Genomic DNA, 24,340 nt, shown 5'->3' on the forward strand with positions numbered 1-24,340 from the left:
TCTTGCTTTCCACACATTCTTCAATGCTCCCAGAACTTTCGCCCCCTCCCCCACCCTGTGACTCACTTCCACCTCCATGGTTCCATCCACTGTCAAATCCTCTCCCAGATATCTAAAATGCTTCACTTCCTCCAGTTTTTCTCCATTCAAACTTACCTCCCAGTTGACTTGTCCCTCAACCCTACAGTACCTAATAACTTTGCTCTTATTCACATTTACTCTCAGCTTTCTTCTATCACTTCCCAAGCTCTCTCATCCACAACAGACTGCATACTTAGCCCCATCTCAAAAACTCTTGCATTCACCTCCCTAACAACCCCATCCATAAACAATTTAACAACCATGGGGACGTCATGCACCCCTGCCACAAACTGACATTCACTGAGAACCAATCACTTTCCTCTCTTCCTACTCATACACATGCCTTACATCCTCCATAAAAACTTTTTACTGCTTGTAACAACTTGACTCCCAAACCGTATAATCTTAATACCTTCCATAGAGCATCTCTATCAACTCTGTCATATGCCTTCTCCAGATCCATAAATGCTACATACAAATCTATTTGCTTTTCTAAGTATTTCTCACGTACATTCTTCAAAGCAAACACTTGATCCACACATCCTTTGCCACTTCTGAAACCACACTACTCTTCCCCAATCTGATGCTCTGTACATTCCTTCACCCTCTCAATCAATACCCTCTCATATAATTTCCTAGGAATACTCAACAAACTTATACCTCTGTTATTTGAGCACTCACCTTTATCCCCTTTGCCTTTGTACAATGGTACTATGCATGCATTCTACCAATCCTCAGGCACCTCACCATGAGTCATACATACATTAGATATCCTTATCAATAGTGGTTCCAACAATGTTATATGGTTGCGAGGCATGGGCTATAGATAGAGTTGTGCGGAGGAGGGTGGATGTGTTGGAAATGAGATGTTTGAGGACAATATGTGGTGTGAGGTAGTTTGATCAAGTAAGTAATAATAGGGTAAGAGAGATGTGTGATAATAAAAAGAGTGTGTTTGAGAGAGCTGAAGAGGGTGTTTTGAAATGGTTTGGTCACATGGAGAGAATGAGTGAGGAAAGATTGACCAAGAGGATGTATGTGTCAGAGGTGGAGGGAGTGAGGAGACATGGGAGACCAAATTGTAGGTGGAAAGATGGAGTGAAAAAGATTTTGAGTGATCGGGGCCTGAACATGCAGGATGGTGAAAGGAGTGCAAGGAATAGTGTGAATTGGAATGATGTGGTTTGCTGGGGTCGACGTACTGTCAATGGATTGAACCAGGAAATGTGAAGCGTCTGGGGTAAACCATGGAAAGTTCTGTGGGACCTGGATGTGGAAAGGGAGCTGTGGTTTCAGTGCATTATTACATGACAGCTAGAGACTGAGTGTGAACAAATGTGGCCTTTGTTGTCTTCTCCTAGCGCTACTTTGCGCACATGAGGGGGGAGGGGGTTTTTATTTCATGTGGGACCAGGTGGCGATGGAAATGAATAAAGGCAGCCAGTATAAATTATGTACATGTGTATATATGTATATGTCTGTGTGTGTATATATATGTATACGTTGAGATGTATAGGTATGTATATTTGCGTGTGTGGACATGTATGTATATACATGTGTATGTGGGCGGGTTGGGCCATTCTTTCATCTGTTTCCTTACACTACCTCGCTAACGCGGAAAACAGCGACAAAGCAAAATAAATAGATAAATGATATATATATATATATTTTTTTTTTTTTATTTTTATTATACTTTGTCGCTGTCTCCCGCGTTTGCGAGGTAGCGCAAGGAAACAGACGAAAGAAATGGCCCAACCCCCCCCCATACACATGTATATACATACATCCACACACACAAATATACATACCTACACAGCTTTCCATGGTTTACTCCAGACGCTTCACATGCCTTGATTCAATCCACTGACAGCACGTCAACCCCGGTATACCACATCGCTCCAATTCACTCTATTCCTTGCCCTCCTTTCACCCTCCTGCATATTCAGGCCCCGATCACACAAAATCTTTTTCACTCCATCTTTCCACCTCCAATTTGGTCTCCCTCTTCTCCTCGTTCCCTCCACCTCCGACACATATATCCTCTTGGTCAATCTTTCCTCACTCATTCTCTCCATGTGCCCAAACCACTTCAAAACACCCTCTTCTGCTCTCTCAACCACGCTCTTTTTATTTCCACACATCTCTCTTACCCTTACGTTACTCACTCGATCAAACCACCTCACACCACACATTGTCCTCAAACATCTCATTTCCAGCACATCCATCCTCCTGCGCACAACTCTATCCATAGCCCACGCCTCGCAACCATACAACATTGTTGGAACCACTATTCCTTCAAACATACCCATTTTTGCTTTCCGAGATAATGTTCTCGACTTCCACACATTCTTCAAGGCCCCCAGAATTTTCGCCCCTCCCCCACCCTATGATCCACTTCCGCTTCCATGGTTCCATCCACTGCCAGATCCACTCCCAGATATCTAAAACACTTCACTTCCTCCAGTTTTTCTCCATTCAAACTCACCTCCCAATTGACTTGACCCTCAACCCTACTGTACCTAATAACCTTGCTCTTATTCACATTTACTCTTAACTTTCTTCTTCCACACACTTTACCAAACTCAGTCACCAGCTTCTGCAGTTTCTCACATGAATCAGCCACCAGCGCTGTATCATCAGCGAACAACAACTGACTCACTTCCCAAGCTCTCTCATCCCCAACAGACTTCATACTTGCCCCTCTTTCCAAAACTCTTGCATTTACCTCCCTAACAACCCCATCCATAAACAAATTAAACAACCATGGAGACATCACACACCCCTGCCACAAACCTACATTCACTGAGAACCACTCACTTTCGTCTCTTCCTACACGTACACATGCCTTACATCCTCGATAAAAACTTCTCACTGCTTCTAACAACTTTCCTCCCACACCATATATTCTTAATACCTTCCACAGAGCATCTCTATCAACTCTATCATATGCCTTCTCCAGATCCATAAATGCTACATACAAATCCATTTGCTTTTCTAAGTATTTCTCACATACATTCTTCAAAGCAAACACCTGATCCACACATCCTCTACCACTTCTGAAACCACACTGCTCTTCCCCAATCTGATGCTCTGTACATGCCTTCACCCTCTCAATCAACACCCTCCCATATAATTTACAAGGAATACTCAACAAACTTATACCTCTGTAATTTGAGCACTCACTCTTATCCCCTTTGCCTTTGTACAATGGCACTATGCACGCATTCCGCCAATCCTCAGGCACCTCACCATGAGTCATACATACATTAAATAACCTTACCAACCACTCAACAATACAGTCACCCCCTTTTTTAATAAATTCCACTGCAATACCATCCAAACCTGCTGCCTTGCCGGCTTTCATCTTCCACAAAGCTTTCACTACCTCTTCTCTGTTTACCAAATCATTTTCCCTAACCCTCTCACTTTGCACACCACCTCGACCAAAACACCCTATATCTGCCACTCTATCATCAAACACATTCAACAAACCTTCAAAATACTCACTCCATCTCCTTCTCACATCACCACTACTTGTTATCACCTCCCCATTTGCGCCCTTCACTGAAGTTCCCATTTGCTCCCTTGTCTTACGCACTTTATTTACCTCGTTCCAGAACATCTTTTTATTCTCCCTAAAATTTAATGATACTCTCTCACCCCAACTCTCATTTGCCCTTTTTTTCACCTCTTGCACCTTTCTCTTGACCTCCTGTCTCTTTCTTTTATACATCTCCCACTCAATTTCATTTTTTCCCTGCAAAAATCGTCCAAATGCCTCTCTCTTCTCTTTCACTAATACTCTTACTTCTTCATCCCACCACTCACTACCCTTTCTAATCAACCCACCTCCCACTCTTCTCATGCCACAAGCATCTTTTGCGCAATCCATCACTGATTCCCTAAATACATCCCATTCCTCCCCCACTCCCCTTACTTCCATTGTTCTCACCTTTTTCCATTCTGTACTCAGTCTCTCCTGGTACTTCCTCACACAGGTCTCCTTCCCAAGCTCACTTACTCTCACCACCCTCTTCACCCCAACATTCACTCTTCTTTTCTGAAAACCCATACAAATCTTCACCTTAGCCTCCACAAGATAATGATCAGACATCCCTCCAGTTGCACCTCTCAGCACATTAACATCCAAAAGTCTCTCTTTCGCACGCCTGTCAATTAACACGTAATCCAATAACGCTCTCTGGCCATCTCTCCTACTTACATAAGTATACTTATGTATATCTCGCTTTTTAAACCAGGTATTCCCAATCATCAGTCCTTTTTCAGCACATAAATCTACAAGCTCTTCACCATTTCCATTTACAACACTGAACACCCCATGTATACCAATTATTCCCTCAACTGCCACATTACTCACCTTTGCATTCAAATCACCCATCACTATAACCCGGTCTCGTGCATCAAAACCACTAACACACTCATTCAGCTGCTCCCAAAACACTTGCCTCTCATGATCTTTCTTCTCATGCCCGGGTGCATATGCACCAATAATCACCCACCTCTCTCCATCAACTTTCAGTTTTACCCATATTAATCGAGAATTTACTTTCTTACACTCTATCACATACTCCCACAACTCCTGTTTCAGGAGTATTGCTACTCCTTCCCTTGCTCTTGTCCTCTCACTAACCCCTGACTTTACTCCCCAGACATTCCCAAACCACTCTTCCCCTTTACCCTTGAGCTTCGTTTCACTCAGAGCCAAAACATCCAGGTTCCTTTCCTCAAACATACTACCTATCTCTCCTTTTTTCACATCTTGGTTACATCCACACACATTTAGGCACCCCACTCTGAGCCTTCGAGGAGGATGAGTACTCCCCGCGTGACTCCTTCTTCTGTTTCCCATTTTAGAAAGTTAATACAAGGAGGGGAGGATTTCTGGCCCCCCGCTCCCGTCCCCTCTAGTCGCTTTGTACGACACGCGAGGAATACGTGGGAAGTATTCTTTCACCCCTATCCCCAGGGATAATATACATATATATATACATATACACATACACACACATACACATACATACGCACATATACACACACACACACACATACATATATATACATATGAAAAATGTAAGAAACAATTTAGAAAACTGAAACTTCTAGCTTGAAATGAATGAAAAAATGAAACATGAATCTTTCATATACAATACAAATGTGTACATAAAAATATGATGCCTTTTAAGATACTTTGTAAAAAACTTTACTTTAGAATATCAAGTGAATACTCCATCAGCAGCTGCTGTCATTTTGAGCCCTCCAAGTGTGTACAGCAGATATTCCTTATTGGCCTTGTCACCCTCATTTTCCACCCAAAGCTTCAGGAGAAATGCAACTTGGCTCTCCACGCTATCCTCCTTCTCTGCTTTATGTTTCTCAATAAAATCAATCTCATCATTTTTTTGTAATGTAGTGAGAAGGCATCGTTCAAGAAAGCAGAAATCCCTGCTGTTGTATATAATTAACTGGAATGGCTGCTCTGAGGCCTATTGTGTGTTGCAATGAGGAGGCATCGTTCAAGAAAATGGAAATCCCTGCTGTTGTGTATAATTGACAGGAATGGCTGCTCTGAAGATGACATGTCACCACAATACCTCTTGATTTGGTGGTCCCCCACTCTCCATGTTGTGCAAGGGGATCCTGGGGACTGAAGATTGCAGCTAAAGATGAACCTGTATGAATGGTTTTAAACTACATGAGATGCACAGATCTCTGGTCCAATAATCAGTTTATATATATAATTTTTCACCTATGTCATTGTTTAAAGTTATTCCAGTGAAATATCTTGGACCTTTTGTGGAACCAGTGATTAACATATCTGAGCCAGATAATAAAGCTTTTCCTGCACTTTAATCGTATACCAAGGCAATGAAAAGGAATGTTAAAAAACTGGGTTACCTGTGGATGAAACCAGTGTTAATTTTTTTCCCAAGTAACCCTTGCCATGATTATTTTGAATGAATTGCCCTTCTAGCTGTCTGGCAGTGAAATTTATTCCTTGACACTTTATTCATGTATATATTTTTTAAGAAGATGAAAAAGAAGAGGAAAAGGTCATTGCAGTTCTCGAACAGAATGATGGAGTAAAGGAGGAGGTGGAGGATATGGAGGAGGATGGAGGAGATGAGGAGCGACCTGAGATTAAAGCCATCACTGAGGAGGAGCAGAGGGCCCTCGCCAAAAACTTAGACAAACTGGGAAAAGACAAATGGAAACTTCTCTTCAAAAAGCTTGGATTCAAAAAAAAAAATATATATATATATATATATATATATATATATATATATATATATATATATATATATATATATATATCCCTGGGGGTAGGGGAGAAAGAATACTTCCCACGCATTCCTCACGTGTCGTAGAAGGTGACTAAAGGGGACGGGAGCGGGGTGCTAGAAACCCTCCCCTCCTTGTATTTTAACTTTCTAAAAGGGGAAACAGAAGAAGGAGTCACGCGGGGAGTGCTCATCCTCCTCAAAGGCTCAGATTGGGGTGTCTAAATGTGTGTGGATGTAACCAAGATGAGAAAAAAGGAGAGAGGTTGTATGTTGAGGAAAGGAACCTGGATGTTTTGGCTCTGAGTGAAACAAAGCTCAAGGGTAAAAGGGAAGAGTGGTTTGGGAATGTCTTGGGAGTAAAGTCAGGGGTTAGTGAGAGGACAAGAGCAAGGGAAGGAGTAGCACTACTCCTGAAACGGGAGTTGTGGGAGTATATGATAGAGTGTAAGAAAGTAAACTCTAGATTGATATGGGTAAAACTGAAAGTTGATGGAGAGAGATGGGTGATTATTGGTGCATATGCACTTGGGCATGAGAAGAAAGATCATGAGAGGCAAATGTTTTGGGAGCAGCTGAATGAGTGTGTTAGTGGTTTTGATGCACAAGACCGGGTTATAGTGATGGGTGATTTGAATGCAAAGGTGAGTAATGTGACAGTTGAGGGAATAATTGGTATACATGGGGTTTTCAGTGTTGTAAATGGGAATGGTGAAGAGCTTGTAGATTTATGTGCTGAAAAAGGACTGATGATTGGGAATACCTGGTTTAAAAAGAGAGATATACATAAGTATACGTATGTAAGTAGGAGAGATGGCCAGAGAGCGTTATTGGATTACGTGTTAATTGATAGGCACGCGAAAGAGAGACTTTTGGATGTTAATGTGCTGAGAGGTGCAACTGGAGGGATGTCTGATCATTATCTCATGGAGGCGAAGGTGAAAATTTGTAGGGGTTTTCAGAAAAGAAGAGAGAATGTTGGGGTGAAGAGAGTGGTGAGAGTAAGTGAGCTTGGGAAGGAGACTTGTGTGAGGAAGTACCAGGAGAGACTGAGTACAGAATGGAAAAAGGTGAGAACAAAGGAGGTAAGGGGAGTGGGGGAGGAATGGGATGTATTTAGGGAAGCAGTGATGGCTTGTGCAAAAGATGCTTGTGACATGAGAAGCGTGGGAGGTGGGTTGATTAGAAAGGGTAGTGAGTGGTGGGATGAAGAAGTAAGATCATTAGTGAAAGAGAAGAGAGAGGCATTTGGACGATTTTTGCTGGGAAAAAATGCAAATAATGGGAGATGTATAAAAAAGAGGCAGGAGGTCAAGAGAAAGGTGCAAGAGGTGAAAAAGAGGGCAAATGAGAATTGGGGTGAGAGAGTATCATTAAATTTTATGGAGAATAAAAAGATGTTTTGGAAGGAGGTAAATCAAGTGCGTAAGACAAGGGAACAAATGGGATCTTCAGTGAAGGGGGCTAATGGGGAGGTGATAACTAGTAGTGGTGATGTGAGAAGGAGATGGAGTGAGTTTTTTGAAGGTTTGTTGAATGTGTTTGATGATAGAGTGGCAGATATAGGGTGTTTTGGTTGAGGTGGTGTGCAAAGTGAGAGGGTTAGGGAAAATGATTTGGTAAACAGAGAAGAGGTAGTAAAAGCTTTGCGGAAGATGAAAGCCGGCAAGGCAGTGGGTTTGGATGGTATAGCAGTGGAATTTATTAAAATAGGGGGTGACTGTATTGTTGACTGATTGCTAAGGTTATTTAATGTATGTATGACTCATGGTGAGGTGCCTCTCTCTTCTCTTTCACTAACAATCTTACTTCTTCATCCCACCACTCACTACCCTTTCTAATCTGCCCTCCTCCCACCTTTCTCATGCCATAGGCATCTTTTGCACAATCCATCACTGCTTCCCTAAATACATCCCATTCCTCCCCCACTCCCCTTATGTCATTTGCTCTCACCTTTTTCCATTCTCCACTCAGTCTCTCCTCTTATGTCATTTGCTCTCACCTTTTTCCATTCTCCACTCAGTCTCTCCTGTTACTTCCTCACACAAGTATCCTTTCCAAGCTCACTTAATCTCACCACTCTCTTCACCCCAAGATTCTCTCTTCTTTTCTGAAAACCTATAGATATCTTCACCTTTGCCTCCACAAGATAATGGTCAGACATCCCTCCAGTTGCTCCTCTTAGCACATTAACATCCAAAAGTCTCTCTTTCGCGTGCCTATCAGTTAACACGTAATCCAATAATGCTCTCTGGCCATCTCTCCTGCGTACACACGTAATTAGGAATATATATGTAATATTCAGTGTTTGTATGGTTCATGGTGAAGTGCCTGAGGATTGTCGGAATGCATGCATAGTGCCATTGTACAAAGGCTAATGGGATAAAGGTGAGTGTTCAAATTACAGAGGTATAAGTTTGTTGAGTATTTCTGGGAAATTATATGGGAGGGTATTGATTGAGAGGGTAAAGACGTGTGCAGAGCATCAGATTGGGGAAGAACAGTTTGGTTTCAGTAGTGGCAGAGGATGTGTGGATCAAGTGTTTGCTTTGAAGAATATATGTGAGAAATAATTAGAAAAACTAATGGATTTGTATGTAGCATTTATGGATCTGGAGAAGGCATATGACAGAGTTGATAGAGATGCTCTGTGGAAGGTATTAAGAGTATATGGTTTCGGAGGTAAGTTGCTAGAAGCAGTGAAATGTTTTTTATCAAGGATGTGAGGCATGTGTGCAAGTAGGAAGAAAGGAAAGTGATTGGTTCCCAGTGAATGTCAGTTTGTGGCAGGGGTGTGTGATGTCTCCGTGGTTGTTTAATTTGTTTATGGATATTAGGGAGGTGAATACAAGAGTTTTGGAGAGAGGGGCAAGTATGCAGTGTGTTGTAGATGAGATGGCTTGGGAAGTGAGTCAGTTGTTGTATGGTGATGACACAGCACTGGTGGCTGATTCGGGTGATAAACTGCGTAAGTTGGTGACTAAGTTTGGTAAAGTTTGTGAAAGAAGAAAGCTGAGAGTAAATGTGAATAAGAGCAAGTTTGATAGGTTCAGTAGGGTTGAGGGACAAGTTAATTGGGAGGTAAGTTTGATTGGAGAAAAACTGGAAGAAGTGAAATGTTTGAGATATCTGTGAGTGGATTTAGCAGCAGATGGAATCATGGTAGCAGAAGTGAGCCACAGGGTGGGGGTAGGGGGCGAAGGTTCTGGGAGCGATGAAGAATGTGTGGAAGACAAGAATGTTGTCTCAGAGAGCAAAAATGGGTATGTTTGAAGGAATAGTGGTTCCAACAGTGTTATATGGTTGCGAGGCATGGGCTATAGATAGGGATATGTGGAGGAGGGCAGATATGTTGGAAATGAAATGTTTGAGGACAGTATGTGGTGTGAGGTGGTTTGATCAAGTAAGTAATGAAAGGGCAAGAGAGATGTGTGTTGATAGAAAGAGTGTGGTTGAGAGAGCAGAAGAGGGTGTATTGAAATGGTTTTGTCACATGGAGAGAATGAGTGAGGAAGGATTGACAAAGAGAATATATGTGTCAGAGGTAAAGGGAACGAGAAGTAGAGACCAAATTGGAGGTGGAAGAATGGAGTGAAAAAGATTTTGAGTGATTAGGGCCTGAGTATACAGTAGGGTGAAAGGCATGCAAGGAATAGACTGAATTGGAACGATGTGGTATACCAGGGTCGACATGCTGTCAATGGATTGAACCAGGTCATGTGAAGCGTGTGGGGTAAACCATGGAAAGTTTTGTAGGGACTGGATGTGGAAAGGGAGCTCTGGTTTCGCGGCATTACACATGAGGGCTAGGGACTGAGTATGATCAAATGTAGCCTTTGTTGTCTCTTCCTAGCGCTATCTCATGTACACATGGGGGGTGCCGTTTCATATGTGGCTGGGTAGCGATGGGAATGGATGAAGATAGCAAGTATGTACATGTGTATATATGTATATGTCTGTGTATGTATATATATGTATATATTGAAATGTATAGGTATGTATATGTCTGTGTGTAGGTGTTGATGTATATACATATATTTACATATATATATGTTTTTATCATTTATTATACTCGATCGCCATCTCCATGGTGACATTATATAGACCTGCTTCACATCCGCATGTATACCAAAACTTTTGCGTAACTCTGTCCACTCTTACACATGCATTTGCTCCTATAGAAGTTTCACACCATCCAACAGTTGTCTTCCTACCCCATATATCCTTAACACATCCCATAAACCATTTCACATGAATCTGCCATAAGCTTTCTCTATATCCATAAAAGCTTCATACAAGTTCTGCCCTTCTGCTAATTACTTTTTCACAGTCATCTTTATCATAAAAGTATGATCCACACATCCCCTACCTCTCCGAAAGCTCCCCTTGCTCCTCACTTATTCCCCTGTAATTGCCTCATACCTTCTTAGTATTGTTCAAGAAACAATAATAGCCATCACCCAGTCCTCAGACACAACCTTCTGTTTCCATGCTAAATTGCATATCAGATACATCCACCCTATTACACTTTCTCCTCCATACTTCAGCATTTCAGTTGTGTTCTCATTCACTCCAGGTGCCTTTCCTTCCTTTGCTTGATTGTCACCCATTTTACCTCCCTAACTCTTCCTCCTTACTTCTCACATTAATTTTCCACTCACATCCACCTATATCCTTTTTCACTTTCTTCTGGTACAGTTTCTCATTTTCCTTGAACTTTTCACTCAACCTTCTACCAAAATCTTCACCTACTGTCTTTGCTCTCCTCTATCAGTTTCTTAATATTCTACTTACATATCTTATATTCTCTCCTCCTCTGCTGAGCTTCCACTGGTATATTCCTTTTGAGCAGTCTACCACATCTTTTTCTTCTCTTCCATCCACCATGCATTTCCTTTTTTATTCCTATAGCTCAATACCTTGTATCCATCAACTTATTCTACAACCTTTATTAGTCTTTTTCTAAACATTTTAAACACATCTTTCACACATGACTTCATCCCAATAATCACTGCACATCCATTTAAACTTTGTCACTCTCCTTTTATACTCCTCCCAGCATTTTTTCTGATCATCTCCTTGCTTGCCAGCACTTTTACCTCTCCATTCTTCCTTACATCATACCTCCTCTTCTCCCTGATCCATATCCCCGCAAGAACTCTGAAATGGTCATTCGCCAAAGAATCCTCTCATAACTCTACTATCTAGCACAGCCTTTGTCAATCTTTCATGCACTGCTTCATTGTCAAACTCTTCTGCTCCTCTCTTCCATCATTTAATCATCCATTTATACCTATTGATCATCTTATCCTGAAAAAAAGATGTTTGCAAGGAATAAAACCCTATCAGCAAAGATGATAAGAGCATAACTTCCATTCTCATTTCCTCCAGGCACTCCTTGTTTACTATTTATCTCACCCTTTTCATCATGTCCCACTATTGCATTCATATTACCCATTACAGCCACATCTCTCTCATTCTCAAAACCATTTATACAGTCTTTCAAATTTCTCCAGAAATCCTTCTTTTCATCCTTACCTTACAGTCTTAATATTCACAGGCATATACACTTCCATGCATACTCCACAATTCCAACTTTTCCTCTCACCCACACTATTTTTGATCCATGCCATCCATGCTCTGTAACACCATCCTACACTGTCATTGATAACAGAATTGTACATCTTTCTTTTCCTTTTCACTTATAATTTTCATTCATTCATTCATTTCTGTCCATACCACTCCTGGACTGAGAAAAAATCCTGTGAGATCATATTGATTGACTGAAGTCTATTTAGTTTAGAAGTGAGAAAGTTAAGAGGTGGTCTGATGTAAGTATTCAAAATGATCAAAGGCACTGTTATCTTGATCTATCAAGTTACCTTGATAGACTTGATCCATCACATTTTACTTGTAGTAGTGGATACAAACACGTGGGCAAACAATTTACCTTGAACGAGTCAGAGTACTTTTTCTTCAACAGGATTGTTAATATAAGGAACATTTTGTCAGAGTGACTGAAAGTAGTGCTACTGATACGTTTAAGAATAGACTTAATAAATACTTCACTTTTAAGTCCATGAGTTTTATTATTTGCACTTCCATAGACAAAATGACGATTTGCAGTTTATTCTCTTTGAATTATCTTTATGCCTTGCAATTTTTACCACACTTATCTGTGATTTTTTGATATCTGCCACAACCACAGAGAGCCTCTAAAGGACCCAATGGTCTGTTTGTGTTTGAATTCCTTTGTATTGTCTCTGATAAGCACTGTTGGAATCCCATGTCATGCAAAGTGAGCTTTCAGTTTTCCATTGACTGCATTAGTCCTTGTTGACTCCAACACATCAATCTTCCAAAAATTATTAGAATAGTCCACAGTCAGAAAATAGTTCTAATTCCTCAGCTCAAACAAATCAACACCTACTCTCTCTTTATGGCCAGTCATCAGTCTCATGGGACATTAAGGTTTCCTTCTGTTGTGCACTGTTGAATCATTTGCATATTTCACACTGAGAACGTACTCTTTGATCTCAGCATCCATACTCAGCCAGTATATACACTGCTTTGCATGCCTCAGACAGCCCTCTACACTTATGAGTTCAGTGTATAGCTTTCTTGATTTTGGCATGCAAAGAATGAGATATGATTATCCTATCTCCTTTGAATATCAAACTATTTTATGCTGAGAACTCATCTCTTGAACAAAAATAAAGCAGGACCTGGTTGGAGACAGTATCTTTGGTTTCAAGCTACTCAGAGATTTTGGTTTCCAGTAGAAAATTTATTGTCTTGTTAGTTGCTGTTACTCTTTTTATCTTCTCCAGGTGTTCTAGTCTGATAGGTTGGGTCTGATAGGTTGGGAACATACCATGTATGTAATCTCAAACATTTGCACTCCTGGTAAGTCTTAAGAGTCTTTTTATGATTGATTGTAGAGGTTTGTTGTCACATATTACTGTGTTAGTCTTCCAAATGTGTACTGATGAAATTTTGTCAGGGCATCTCTTTCTGTGTCTGTGCATAGCTCATCTCCGAAAGAGTCAATGGTCTGTGTAGATGGTTTTGGTTTACCTTTCTGCGTCAGTGTAGCCCCAAACACTGGAGATGTCACTAACCGCTTGATGTTGTTCAGAGCTTCTCGTACTCTTTCTCACTGCCATTCAACATCTTTATTGACTAGTTGGTGGATAGATTCCATTATATCAGACAATTTAGGTAAGAATTTGGATAAGTGATTCACCATGCCTGCTAATCTCTGTACCCCTTACATTTTGCCTCTTTTAGAATATTTCACTATCAGCTAAATCAAATGGTAATCTTAATCACCTATATATTTTCGTAATGGTTTCTAAAATGTAGTAAAATAGTTTGACTAATCATCTAGTACACAAATGCCAATAACCATTCCTTAGATTAAACTTTGAGAACACTCTAAACTTTGAAAGGTCAGGTAATTACATCATGTCTTTGTTAGTGGATGCATTTCTCTTTTCAGGTATTTATTAAGTGCTTGTAGATCAATTAAAAATCTAATGTCACCTGATTTTTTGCGTGCAGTAGTGATACAATTTACCCATTCTTATTTTTTTTTTACCCACTTTGGCAGTGACTTTTCTATTTCTGTAATTCGCTATGCTTATTATGAACCATTTGTTTAACACTAATTGGCATTCTGGATGATGATATTGTCACCAAATTAGATATTCAGTCAATAGTTAGCATAATGATGCCAAGTTATTCCCTAGCTGTTCTGAAAGCACATCACTGCAATTTGGAAAACATCTTGAACTACTCTAATGTTCTCATGATTTACAGTTATCAGATGCTTCTGTTCTGATTCTCTTACCCAAAATTTTTACAAGATCTTATTTTACAACAAAAACTACAGGATATTTCTTTTTCACTTTACGGTTGACAATAATAAATCTTTGCTTCCCCAGTGGGCTTATCGGTATAGAATTTGACATGTTAAAATGTGTATCAGATTTGGCAAGTACATTTTGTAGCACTGTAGCTGGGTTAGGTTGGTTATTTACAGGTACTAGGAACTCTTATGAATTATACCTATCGTGTAATTCATCTCTACCCAAGGTTAGGAGTAGTGGAACCTTCTCTTCATTAGGTTTCTTAAAGCCTGCTGCTAGAACATAGAGGATATATTTTTGCTAAAAGATCTTTCAAGCCCATTCAGTTTCAGCTGTTACTTATTTTGTTTGGGGATGGATAGTTGTTAAGCTGCAACTTGCACCATGTTGTTATGTTACTGCTTGGTATCACATCAGTCACTGGAGCAAGAGACTTTCATATCTTTTCCTTTGGTCATTCTAGTCTGTGATGACTGATGATGTTTTTACTGCTGCCACTATGTCTTTTTTTTCCACTAGTTGGTGCATCTTGCAGAGGTGTATTATTTTGGAGGAGAGACTAGTATCACCTTGCTCAGTATATTTTCAAAGAATAGGTCACATACACTCTTGTTGATGTCAACAAAGTAGCTTCTTACTTATAGAAAATGTCCTATGGTAGACTGCCATAAACATGATTATTGTTACAAACCACATTTATTTCAAGCCACTCGCATCCATCAACATATGATTTGACACGTGTTACTTCCATTATAAAACTCAATGGCACATTCAAATTCTTCCATGCATATCATAGAAAGCTAGAACTCTTTAAAGAGCTCTCCTTTCAACTTAGATGAATTGCTTTCTTAAATGTATAGATGCTTCTTGAACTTTTCTCTGTTCTCTTGACAGTTCCTCACCACTAGCATGAGTTGAAAAATGTGGTCTATCTATTTTCATCAGACTTACCTTGTTTACATACAAAGTGTACATGAATCATTTTGAAACAATGAGAGATTCATACAGTAGACTTGGTTCTAGAAAGATATTCCTGTGCTCATCCTCCTCAAAGGCTCAGTTTGGGGTGTCTAAATGTGTGTGGATGTAACCAAGATGAGAAAATAGGAGAGATAGGTAATATGTTTGAGGAAAGGAACCTGGATGTTTTGGCTCTGAGTGAAATGAAGCTCAAGAGTAAAGGGGAAGAGTGGTTTGGGAATGTCTTGGAAGTAAAGTCAGGGGTTAGTGAGAGGACAAGAGCAAGGGAAGGAGTAGCACTACTCCTGAAACGGGAGTGGTGGGAGTATGAGATAGAGTGTAAGAAAGTAAACTCTAGATTGATATGGGTAAAGCTGAAAGTGGATGGAGAGAGATGTGTGATTATTGGTGCATATGCACCTGGGCATGAGAAGAAAGATCATGAGAGACAAGTGTTTTGGGAGCAGCTGAGTGAGTGTGTTAGTAGTTTTGATGCTCAAGACCGGGTTATAGTGATGGGTGAATTGAATGCAAAGGTGAGTAATGTGGCAGTTAAGGGAATAATTGGTGTACATGGGGTGTTCAGTGTTGTAAATGGGAATGGTGAAGAGCTTGTAGATTTATGTGCTGAAAAAGGTCTGGTGATTGGGAATACCTGGTTTAAAAAGAGAGATATACATAAGTATACGTATGTAAGTAAGAGAGATGGCCAGAGAGCTTTGTTGGATTACGTGTTAATTGATAGGCGCGCGAAAGAGAGACTTTTGGATGTAAATGTGCTGAGAGGTGCAACTGGAGGGATGTCTAACCATTATCTTGTGGAAGCAAAGGTAAAGAGTTGTAGAGCTTTTCAGAAAAGAAGAGAGAATGTTGGGGTGAAGAGAGTGGTGGGAGTAAGTGAACTTGGGAAGGAGACTTTTGTGAGGAAGTACCAGAAGACTCTGAGTACAGAATGGAAAAAGGTGAGAACAAGGGAGGTAAAGGGAATGTGAGAGGAATGGGATGTATTTAGGGAAGCAGTGGTGCTTGTGGCATGAGAAGCATGGGAGGTGGGCAGATTAGAAAGGGTAGTGAGTGGTGGGATGAAGAAGGAAGATTATTAGTGAAAGAGAAGAGAGAGGCATTTGGACGATTTTTGCATGCAAATAATGCAAATGAGTGGGAGAAGTATAAAAGAAAGAGGCAGAAGGTCAAGAGAAAGGTGCAAGAGGTGAAAAAGAGGGCAAATGAGTGTTGGGGTGAGAGAGTATCATTAAATTTTAGGGAGAATAAAAAGATGTTTTAGAAGGAGGTAAATAAAGTGCGTAAGACAAGGGAACAAATGGGAACTTCAGTGAAGGGCGCTAATGGGGAGGTGATAACAAGTAGTGATGATGTGAGAAGGAGATAGAGTGAGTATATTGATGGTTTGTTGAATGTGCTTGATGATAGAGTGGCAGATATAGGGAGTTTTGGTCGTGGTGGTATGCAAAGTGGGAGGGTTAGGGAAAATGATTTGGTAAACAGAGAAGAGGTAGTAAAAGCTTTGCGGAAGATGAAAGCCGGCAAGGCAGCAGGTTTGGATGGTACTGCAGTGGAATTTATAAAAAAATGGGGTGACTGTATTGTTGACTGGTTGCTAAGGTTATTTGATGTATGTATGATTCATGGTGAGGTGCCTGAGGATTGGCAGAATGCTTGCATAGTGCTGTTATACAAAGGCAAAGGGGATAAAAGTGGGTGCTCAAATTACAGAGGTATAAGTTTGTTGAGTATTCCTGGGAAATTTTATGAGAGGGTATTGATTGAGAGGGTGAAGGCATGTACAGAGCATCAGATTGGGGAAGAGTAGTGTGGTTTCAGAAGAGGTAGAGGATGTGTGGATCAGGTGTTTGTGTTGAAGAATGTATGTGAGAAATACTTACAAAAGCAAATGGATTTGTATGTAGCATTTATGGATCTGGAGAAGGCATATGAAAGAGTTGATAGAGATGCTCTGTGGAAGGTATTAAGAATATATGGTGTGGGAGGCAAGTTGTTAGAAGCAGTGAAAAGTTTATATCGAGGATTTAAGGCATGTGTACATGTAGGAAGAGAGGAAAGTGACTGGTTCTCCGTGAATGTAGGTTTGTGGCAGGGTTATGTGATGTGTCCATGGTTGTTTATGCAAGAGTTTTGGAAAGAGGGGCAAGTATGCAGTCTGTTGTGGATGAGAGAGCTTGGGAAGTGAGTCAGTTGTTGTTCGCTGATGATACAGCGCTGGTGGCTAATTCATGTGAGAAACTGGAGAAGCTGGTGACTGAGTTTGGTAAAGTGTGTGAAAGAAGAAAGCTGAGTAAATGTGAATAAGAGCAAGGTTATTAGATACAGTAGGGTTGAGGTAAGTTTGAATGGAGAAAAACTGGAGGAAGTGTAGTGTTTTAGATATTTGGGAGTGGATTTGGCAGCGGATGAAACCATGGAAGTGGAAGTGAATCATAGGGTGGGGGAGGGGGCGAAAGTTCTGGGACCGTTGAAGAATGTGTGGAAGTCGAGAACATTATCTTGGAAAGCAAAAATGGGTATGTTTGAAGGAATAGTGGTTCCAACAATGTTATATGGTTGCGAGGCCTGGGCTATGGATAGAGTTGTGCGGAGGAGGGTGGATGTGCTGGAAATGAGATGTTTGAAGACAGTATGTGGTGTAAGATGGTTTGATTGAGTAAGTAATAATAGGGTAAGAGAGATGTGTGGTAATAAAAAGAGTGTGGTTGAGAGAGCAGAAGAGGGTGTTTTGAAATGGTTTGGTCACATGGAGAGAATGAGTGAGGAAAGATTGACGAAAAGGATATATGTGTCAGAGGTGGAGGGAACGAGGAGAAGTGGGAGACCAAATTGGAGGTGGAAAGATGGAGTGAAAAAGATTTTGAGTGATCAGGGCCTGAACATGCAGGAGGGTGAAAGGCATGCAAGGAATAGACTGAATTGGAACAATGTGGTATACCAGAGTCGACATGCTGTCAGTGGATTGAACCAGGGTTTGTGAAGCGTCTGGGGTAAACCATGGAAAGTTGTGCGGGGCCTGGATGTGGAAAGGGAGCTGTGGTTTCAGTGCATTATTACATGACAGCTAGAGACTGAGTGTGAACGAATGTGGCTTTTGTTGTCTTTTCCTAGCGCTATTTTGCGCACATGAAGGGGGAGGGGGTTGATATTTCATGTATGGCAGGGTAGCGATGGGAATGAATAAAGGCAGACAGTATGAATTATGTACATGTGTATATATATTTATATGTCTGTGTGTGTATATATATATATATATATATATGTATACATTGAGATGTATAGGTATGTATATTTGCGTGTGTGGACGTGTATGTATATACATGTGTATGTGGGTGGGTTGGGCCATTCTTTCGTCTGTTTCCTTGCGCTATCTCGCTAATGCGGGAGACAGCGACAAAGCAAAATAAATGAAATTTTTTTTTTTACACACTGAAACCTATTACTTTTGTCTAGTCTTCAGTCACACATGCATTTTTCCTTGCTTCCATACACACTTTACAAACTCAGTTTGCACAAATTTAACTTCCATTATTCACCATTCACTCTCCTCTTCACCAGTAACCAGAGGTTAACAATTCTTTAGGAGAGTTATTGCTTTTCACACCTTTTCTGTAAATGTCTGTCTTTTCCCATTACTTATTCTGCTCTCTTAATGCCTTCACTCCTGTTATGCCCAGATCTCCAATGATTTCTTTATTTGTTGCCTTATCTTCTTATAGAAATTAGAATTGATGTTAATGATTGATACATGTAATCAAATAGCACTTTTTTTCTTTTTTTTACAGATTTGGAGAATGCTCACAAATATGTAATATAAAGAAAGATGGAAACCACACCTGTACTTGTGCTCCAGGATACTCTCTTCACAGCTACTCACAAAAAAATCAAAAGTCATGCTTTGCTGATGGTAACCTTGCATACATGGTTCTGGCTAATGACAACCACCTGAGGAAACTTTCTCCATATAAGCATGGAAACTCTGCCAGCATTCTAACTTTAACTGAGGTAAGAAATAGATTTTTATACAGAATGTATTATATGTACTGAAGAACGAATCATTGTATGATCTCTTATTATAAGACACCATAGACTGTCACAAATGCTAAGGAAATCAATCTATCTGTCTGTGTCATCATTTCCTTTACTCACCATTCCATGAAGAGGATTAGATATACCTACCTCATAAAATCACTCATACTGAAATCATACCAAGTGTCTGAATGAGGTAATCATGACAAATCCATCCTCATACAGGTGCTTCACAGTTTTTTACATGTGATAACTAGTTTAGTTCAGATGAGGCCAATGTTTCTATTCTTCTTTCTTCTTTTAAACTATCCGCCATTTCCCGCATTAGCGAGGTAGCGTTAAGAACAGAGGACTGGGCCTTTGTGGAATATCCTCTCGTGGCCCCCCCTCTGTTCCTTCTTTTGGAAAATTAAAAAAAAAAAGAAAAAAAAAAAAAACGAGAGGGGAGGATTTCCAGCCTCCCACTCCCTCCCCTTTTAGTCGCCTTCTATGACACGCAGGGAATATGTGGGAAGTATTCTTCATCCCCTATCCCCAGGTATATATATATAAAGGAAAGAGACAGGAGGCCAAGAGAAAGGTGCAAGAGGTGAAAAAAAGGGCAAATGAGAGTTGGGGTGAGAGAGTATCATTAAATTTTAGGGAGAATAAAAAGATGTTCTGGAAGGAGGTAAATAAAGTGCGTAAGACAAGGGAGCAAATGGGAACTTCAGTGAAGGGCGCAAATGGGGAGGTGATAACAAGTAGTGGTGATGTGAGAAGGAGATGGAGTGAGTATTTTGAAGGTTTGTTGAATGTGTTTGATGATAGAGTGGCAGATATAGGGTGTTTTGGTCGAGGTGGTGTGCAAAGTGAGAGGGTTAGGGAAAATGATTTGGTAAACAGAGAAGAGGTAGTGAAAGCTTTGCGGAAGATGAAAGCCGGCAAGGCAGCAGGTTTGGATGGTATTGCAGTGGAATTTATTAAAAAAGGGGGTGACTGTATTGTTGAGTGGTTGGTAAGGTTATTTAATGTATGTATGACTCATGGTGAGGTGCCTGAGGATTGGCGGAATGCGTGCATAGTGCCATTGTACAAAGGCAAAGGGGATAAGAGTGAGTGCTCAAATTACAGAGGTATAAGTTTCTTGAGTATTCCTGGTAAGTTATATGGGAGGGTATTGATTGAGAGGGTGAAGGCATGTACAGAGCATCAGATTGGGGAAGAGCAGTGTGGTTTCAGAAGTGGTAGAGGATGTGTGGTTCAGGTGTTTGCTTTGAAGAATGTATGTGAGAAATACTTAGAAAAGCAAATGGATTTGTATGTAGCATTTATGGATCTGGAGAAGGCATATGATAGAGTTGATAGAGATGCTCTGTGGAAGGTATTAAGAATATATGGTGTGGGAGGAAAGTTGTTAGAAGCAGTGAAAAGTTTTTATCGAGGATATAAGGCATGTGTACATGTAGGAAGAGAGGAAAGTGATTGGTTCTCAGTGAATGTAGGTTTGCGGCAGGGGTGTGTGATGTCTCCATGGTTGTTTAATTTGTTTATGGATGGGGTTGTTAGGGAGGTAAATGCAAGAGTTTTGGAAAGAGGGGCAAGTATGAAGTCTGTTGGGGATGAGAGAGCTTGGGAAGTGAGTCAGTTGTTGTTCGCTGATGATACAGCGCTGGTGGCTGATTCATGTGAGAAACTGCAGAAGCTGGTGACTGAGTTTGGTAAAGTGTGTGGAAGAAGAAAGTTAAGAGTAAATGTGAATAAGAGCAAGGTTATTAGGTACAGTAGGGTTGAGGGTCAAGTCAATTGGGAGGTGAGTTTGAGTGGAGAAAAACTGGAGGAAGTGAAGTGTTTTAGATATCTGGGAGTGGATCTGGCAGCGGATGGAACCATGGAAGCGGAAGTGGATCATAGGGTGGGGGAGGGGGCGAAAATTCTGGGGGCCTTGAAGAATGTGTGGAAGTCGAGAACATTATCTCGGAAAGCAAAAATGGGTATGTTTGAAGGAATAGTTGTTCCAACAATGTTGTATGGTTGCGAGGCGTGGGCTATGGATAGAGTTGTGCGCAGGAGGATGGATGTGCTGGAAATGAGATGTTTGAGGACAATGTGTGGTGTGAGGTGATTTGATCGAGTGAGTAACGTAAGGGTAAGAGAGATGTGTGGAAATAAAAAGAGCGTGGTTGAGAGAGCAGAAGAGGGTGTTTTGAAGTGGTTTGGGCACATGGAGAGGATGAGTGAGGAAAGATTGACCAAGAGGATATATGTGTCGGAGGTGGAGGGAACGAGGAGAAGAGGGAGACCAAATTGGAGATGGAAAGATGGAGTGAAAAAGATTTTGTGTGATCGGGGCCTGAACATGCAGGAGGGTGAAAGGAGGGCAAGGAATAGAGTGAATTGGAGCGATGTGGTATACCGGGGTTGACGTGCTGTCAGTGGATTGAATCAAGGCATGTGAAGCGTCTGGGGTAAACCATGGAAAGCTGTGCAGGTATGTATATTTGCGTGTGTGGACGTATGTATATACATGTGTATGGGGGTGGGTTGGGCCATTTCTTTCGTCTGTTTCCTTGCGCTACCTCGCAAACGCGGGAGACAGCGACAAAGTATAAAGAAAAAAAAAATATATATATATATATATATATATATATATATATATATATATATATATATATATATATATATATGTACACACACATATATATATATATATATATATATATATATATATATATATATATATATATATATTTTTCTTTTTCTTTTTTTCAAACTATTCGCCATTTCCCGCATTAGCGAGGTAGCGTTAAGAACAGAGGACTGGGCCTTTGAGGGAATACCCTCACCTGGCCCAATTCTCTGTTCCTTCTTTTGGAAAATTGAAAAAAAAAAAAAAAAAAAACGAGAGGGGAGGATTTCCAGCCCCCTGCTCCCTCCCCTTTTAGTCGCCTTCTACGACACGCAGGGAATACGTGGGAAGTATTCTTAATCCCCTATCCCCAGGGATATATATATATATATATATATATATATATATATATATATATATATATATTTTTTATTATACTTTGTCGCTGTCTCCCGCGTTTGCGAGGTAGCGCAAGGAAACAGACGAAAGAAATGGCCCAACCTCCCCCCATACACATGTATATACATACGTCCACACACGCAAATATACATACCTACACAGCTTTCCATGGTTTACCCCAGACGCTTCACATGCCTTGCTTCAATCCACTGACAGCACGTCAACCCCGGTATACCACATCGCTCCAATTCACTCTATTCCTTGCCCTCCTTTCACCCTCCTGCATGTTCAGGCCCCGATCACACAAAATCTTTTTCACTCCATCTTTCCACCTCCAATTTGGTCTCCCTCTTCTCCTTGTTCCCTCCACCTCCGACACATATATCCTCTTGGTCAATCTTTCCTCACTCATCCTCTCCATGTGCCCAAACCACTTCAAAACACCCTCTTCTGCTCTCTCAACCACGCTCTTTTTATTTCCACACATCTCTCTTACCCTTACGTTACTCACTCGGTCAAACCACCTCACACCACACATTGTCCTCAAACATCTCATTTCCAGCACATCCATCCTCCTGTGCACAACTCTATCCATAGCCCATGCCTCGCAACCATACAACATTGTTGGAACCACTATTCCTTCAAACATACCCATTTTTGCTTTCCGAGATAATGTTCTCGACTTCCACACATTCTTCAAGGCCCCCAGGATTTTCGCTCCCTCCCCCACCCTATGATCCACTTCCGCTTTCATGGTTCCATCTGCTGCCAGATCCACTCCCAGATATCTAAAACACTTCACTTCCTCCAGTTTTTCTCCATTCAAACTCACCTCCCAATTGACTTGACCCTCAACCCTACTGTGCCTAATAACCTTGCTCTTATTCACATTTACTCTTAACTTTCTTCTTCCACACACTTTTCCAAACTCAGTCACCAGCTTCTGCAGTTTCTCACATGAATCAGCCACCAGCGCTGTATCATCAGCAAACAACAACTGACTCACTTCCCAAGCTCTCTCATCCCCAACAGACTTCATACTTGCCCCTCTTTCCAAAACTCTTGCATTTACCTCCCTAACAACCCCATCCATAAACAAATTAAACAACCATGGAGACATCACACACCCCTGCCGCAAACCTACATTCACTGAGAACCAATTACTTTCCTCTCTTCCTACACGTACACATGCCTTACATCCTCGATAAAAACTTTTCACTGCTTCTAACAACTTTCCTCCCACACCATATATTCTTAATACCTTCCACAGAGCATCTCTATCAACTCTATCATATGCCTTCTCCAGATCCATAAATGCTACATACAAATCCATTTGCTTTTCTAAGTATTTCTCACATACATTCTTCAAAGCAAACACCTGATCCACACATCCTCTACCACTTCTGAAACCACACTGCTCTTCCCCAATCTGATGCTCTGTACATGCCTTCACCCTCTCAATCAACACTCTCCCATATAATTTACCAGGAATACTCAACAAACTTATACCTCTGTAATTTGAGCACTCACTCTTATCCCCTTTGCCTTTGTACAATGGCACTATGCACGCATTCCGCCAATCCTCAGGCACCTCACCATGAGTCATACATACATTAAATAACCTTACCAACCACTCAACAATACAGTCACCCCCTTTTTTAATAAATTCCACTGTAATACCATCCAAACCTGCTGCCTTGCCGGCTTTCATCTTCCGCAAAGCTTTCACTACCTCTTCTCTGTTTACCAAATCATTTTCCCTAACCCTCTCACTTTGCACACCACCTTGACCAAAACACCCTATATCTGCCACTCTATCATCAAACACATTCAACAAACCTAATATATATATATATATATATATATATATATATTATTATTATTATTTTGCTTTGTCGCTGTCTCCCGCGCCAGCGAGGTAGCGCAAGAAAACAGACGAAAGAATGGCCCAACCCACCCACATACACATGTATATACATACACATCCACACACGCAAATATACATACCTATACATCTCAATGTACACATATATATACACACACAGACATATACATATATACACATATAC

At 40.8% G+C, this 24,340-nt stretch overlaps 1 protein-coding gene across 1 annotated transcript in view; it reads left to right on the forward strand.

Annotated features, from left to right (window-relative positions):
* Positions 1 to 24,340, forward strand: part of LRP1 (LDL receptor protein 1) — a 1,167,923-nt gene that overhangs the window by 949,213 nt on the left and 194,370 nt on the right. The window contains exon 61 of the mRNA XM_071663699.1: positions 19,021 to 19,240. Within this exon, the coding sequence (XP_071519800.1) occupies positions 19,021 to 19,240 (220 nt within the window). The remainder of the gene's footprint in view (positions 1 to 19,020; positions 19,241 to 24,340) is intronic.

The sequence above is a fragment of the Panulirus ornatus genome, chromosome 1 (assembly GCF_036320965.1).
Source record: "Panulirus ornatus isolate Po-2019 chromosome 1, ASM3632096v1, whole genome shotgun sequence".
Classification (NCBI taxonomy): domain Eukaryota; kingdom Metazoa; phylum Arthropoda; class Malacostraca; order Decapoda; family Palinuridae; genus Panulirus; species Panulirus ornatus.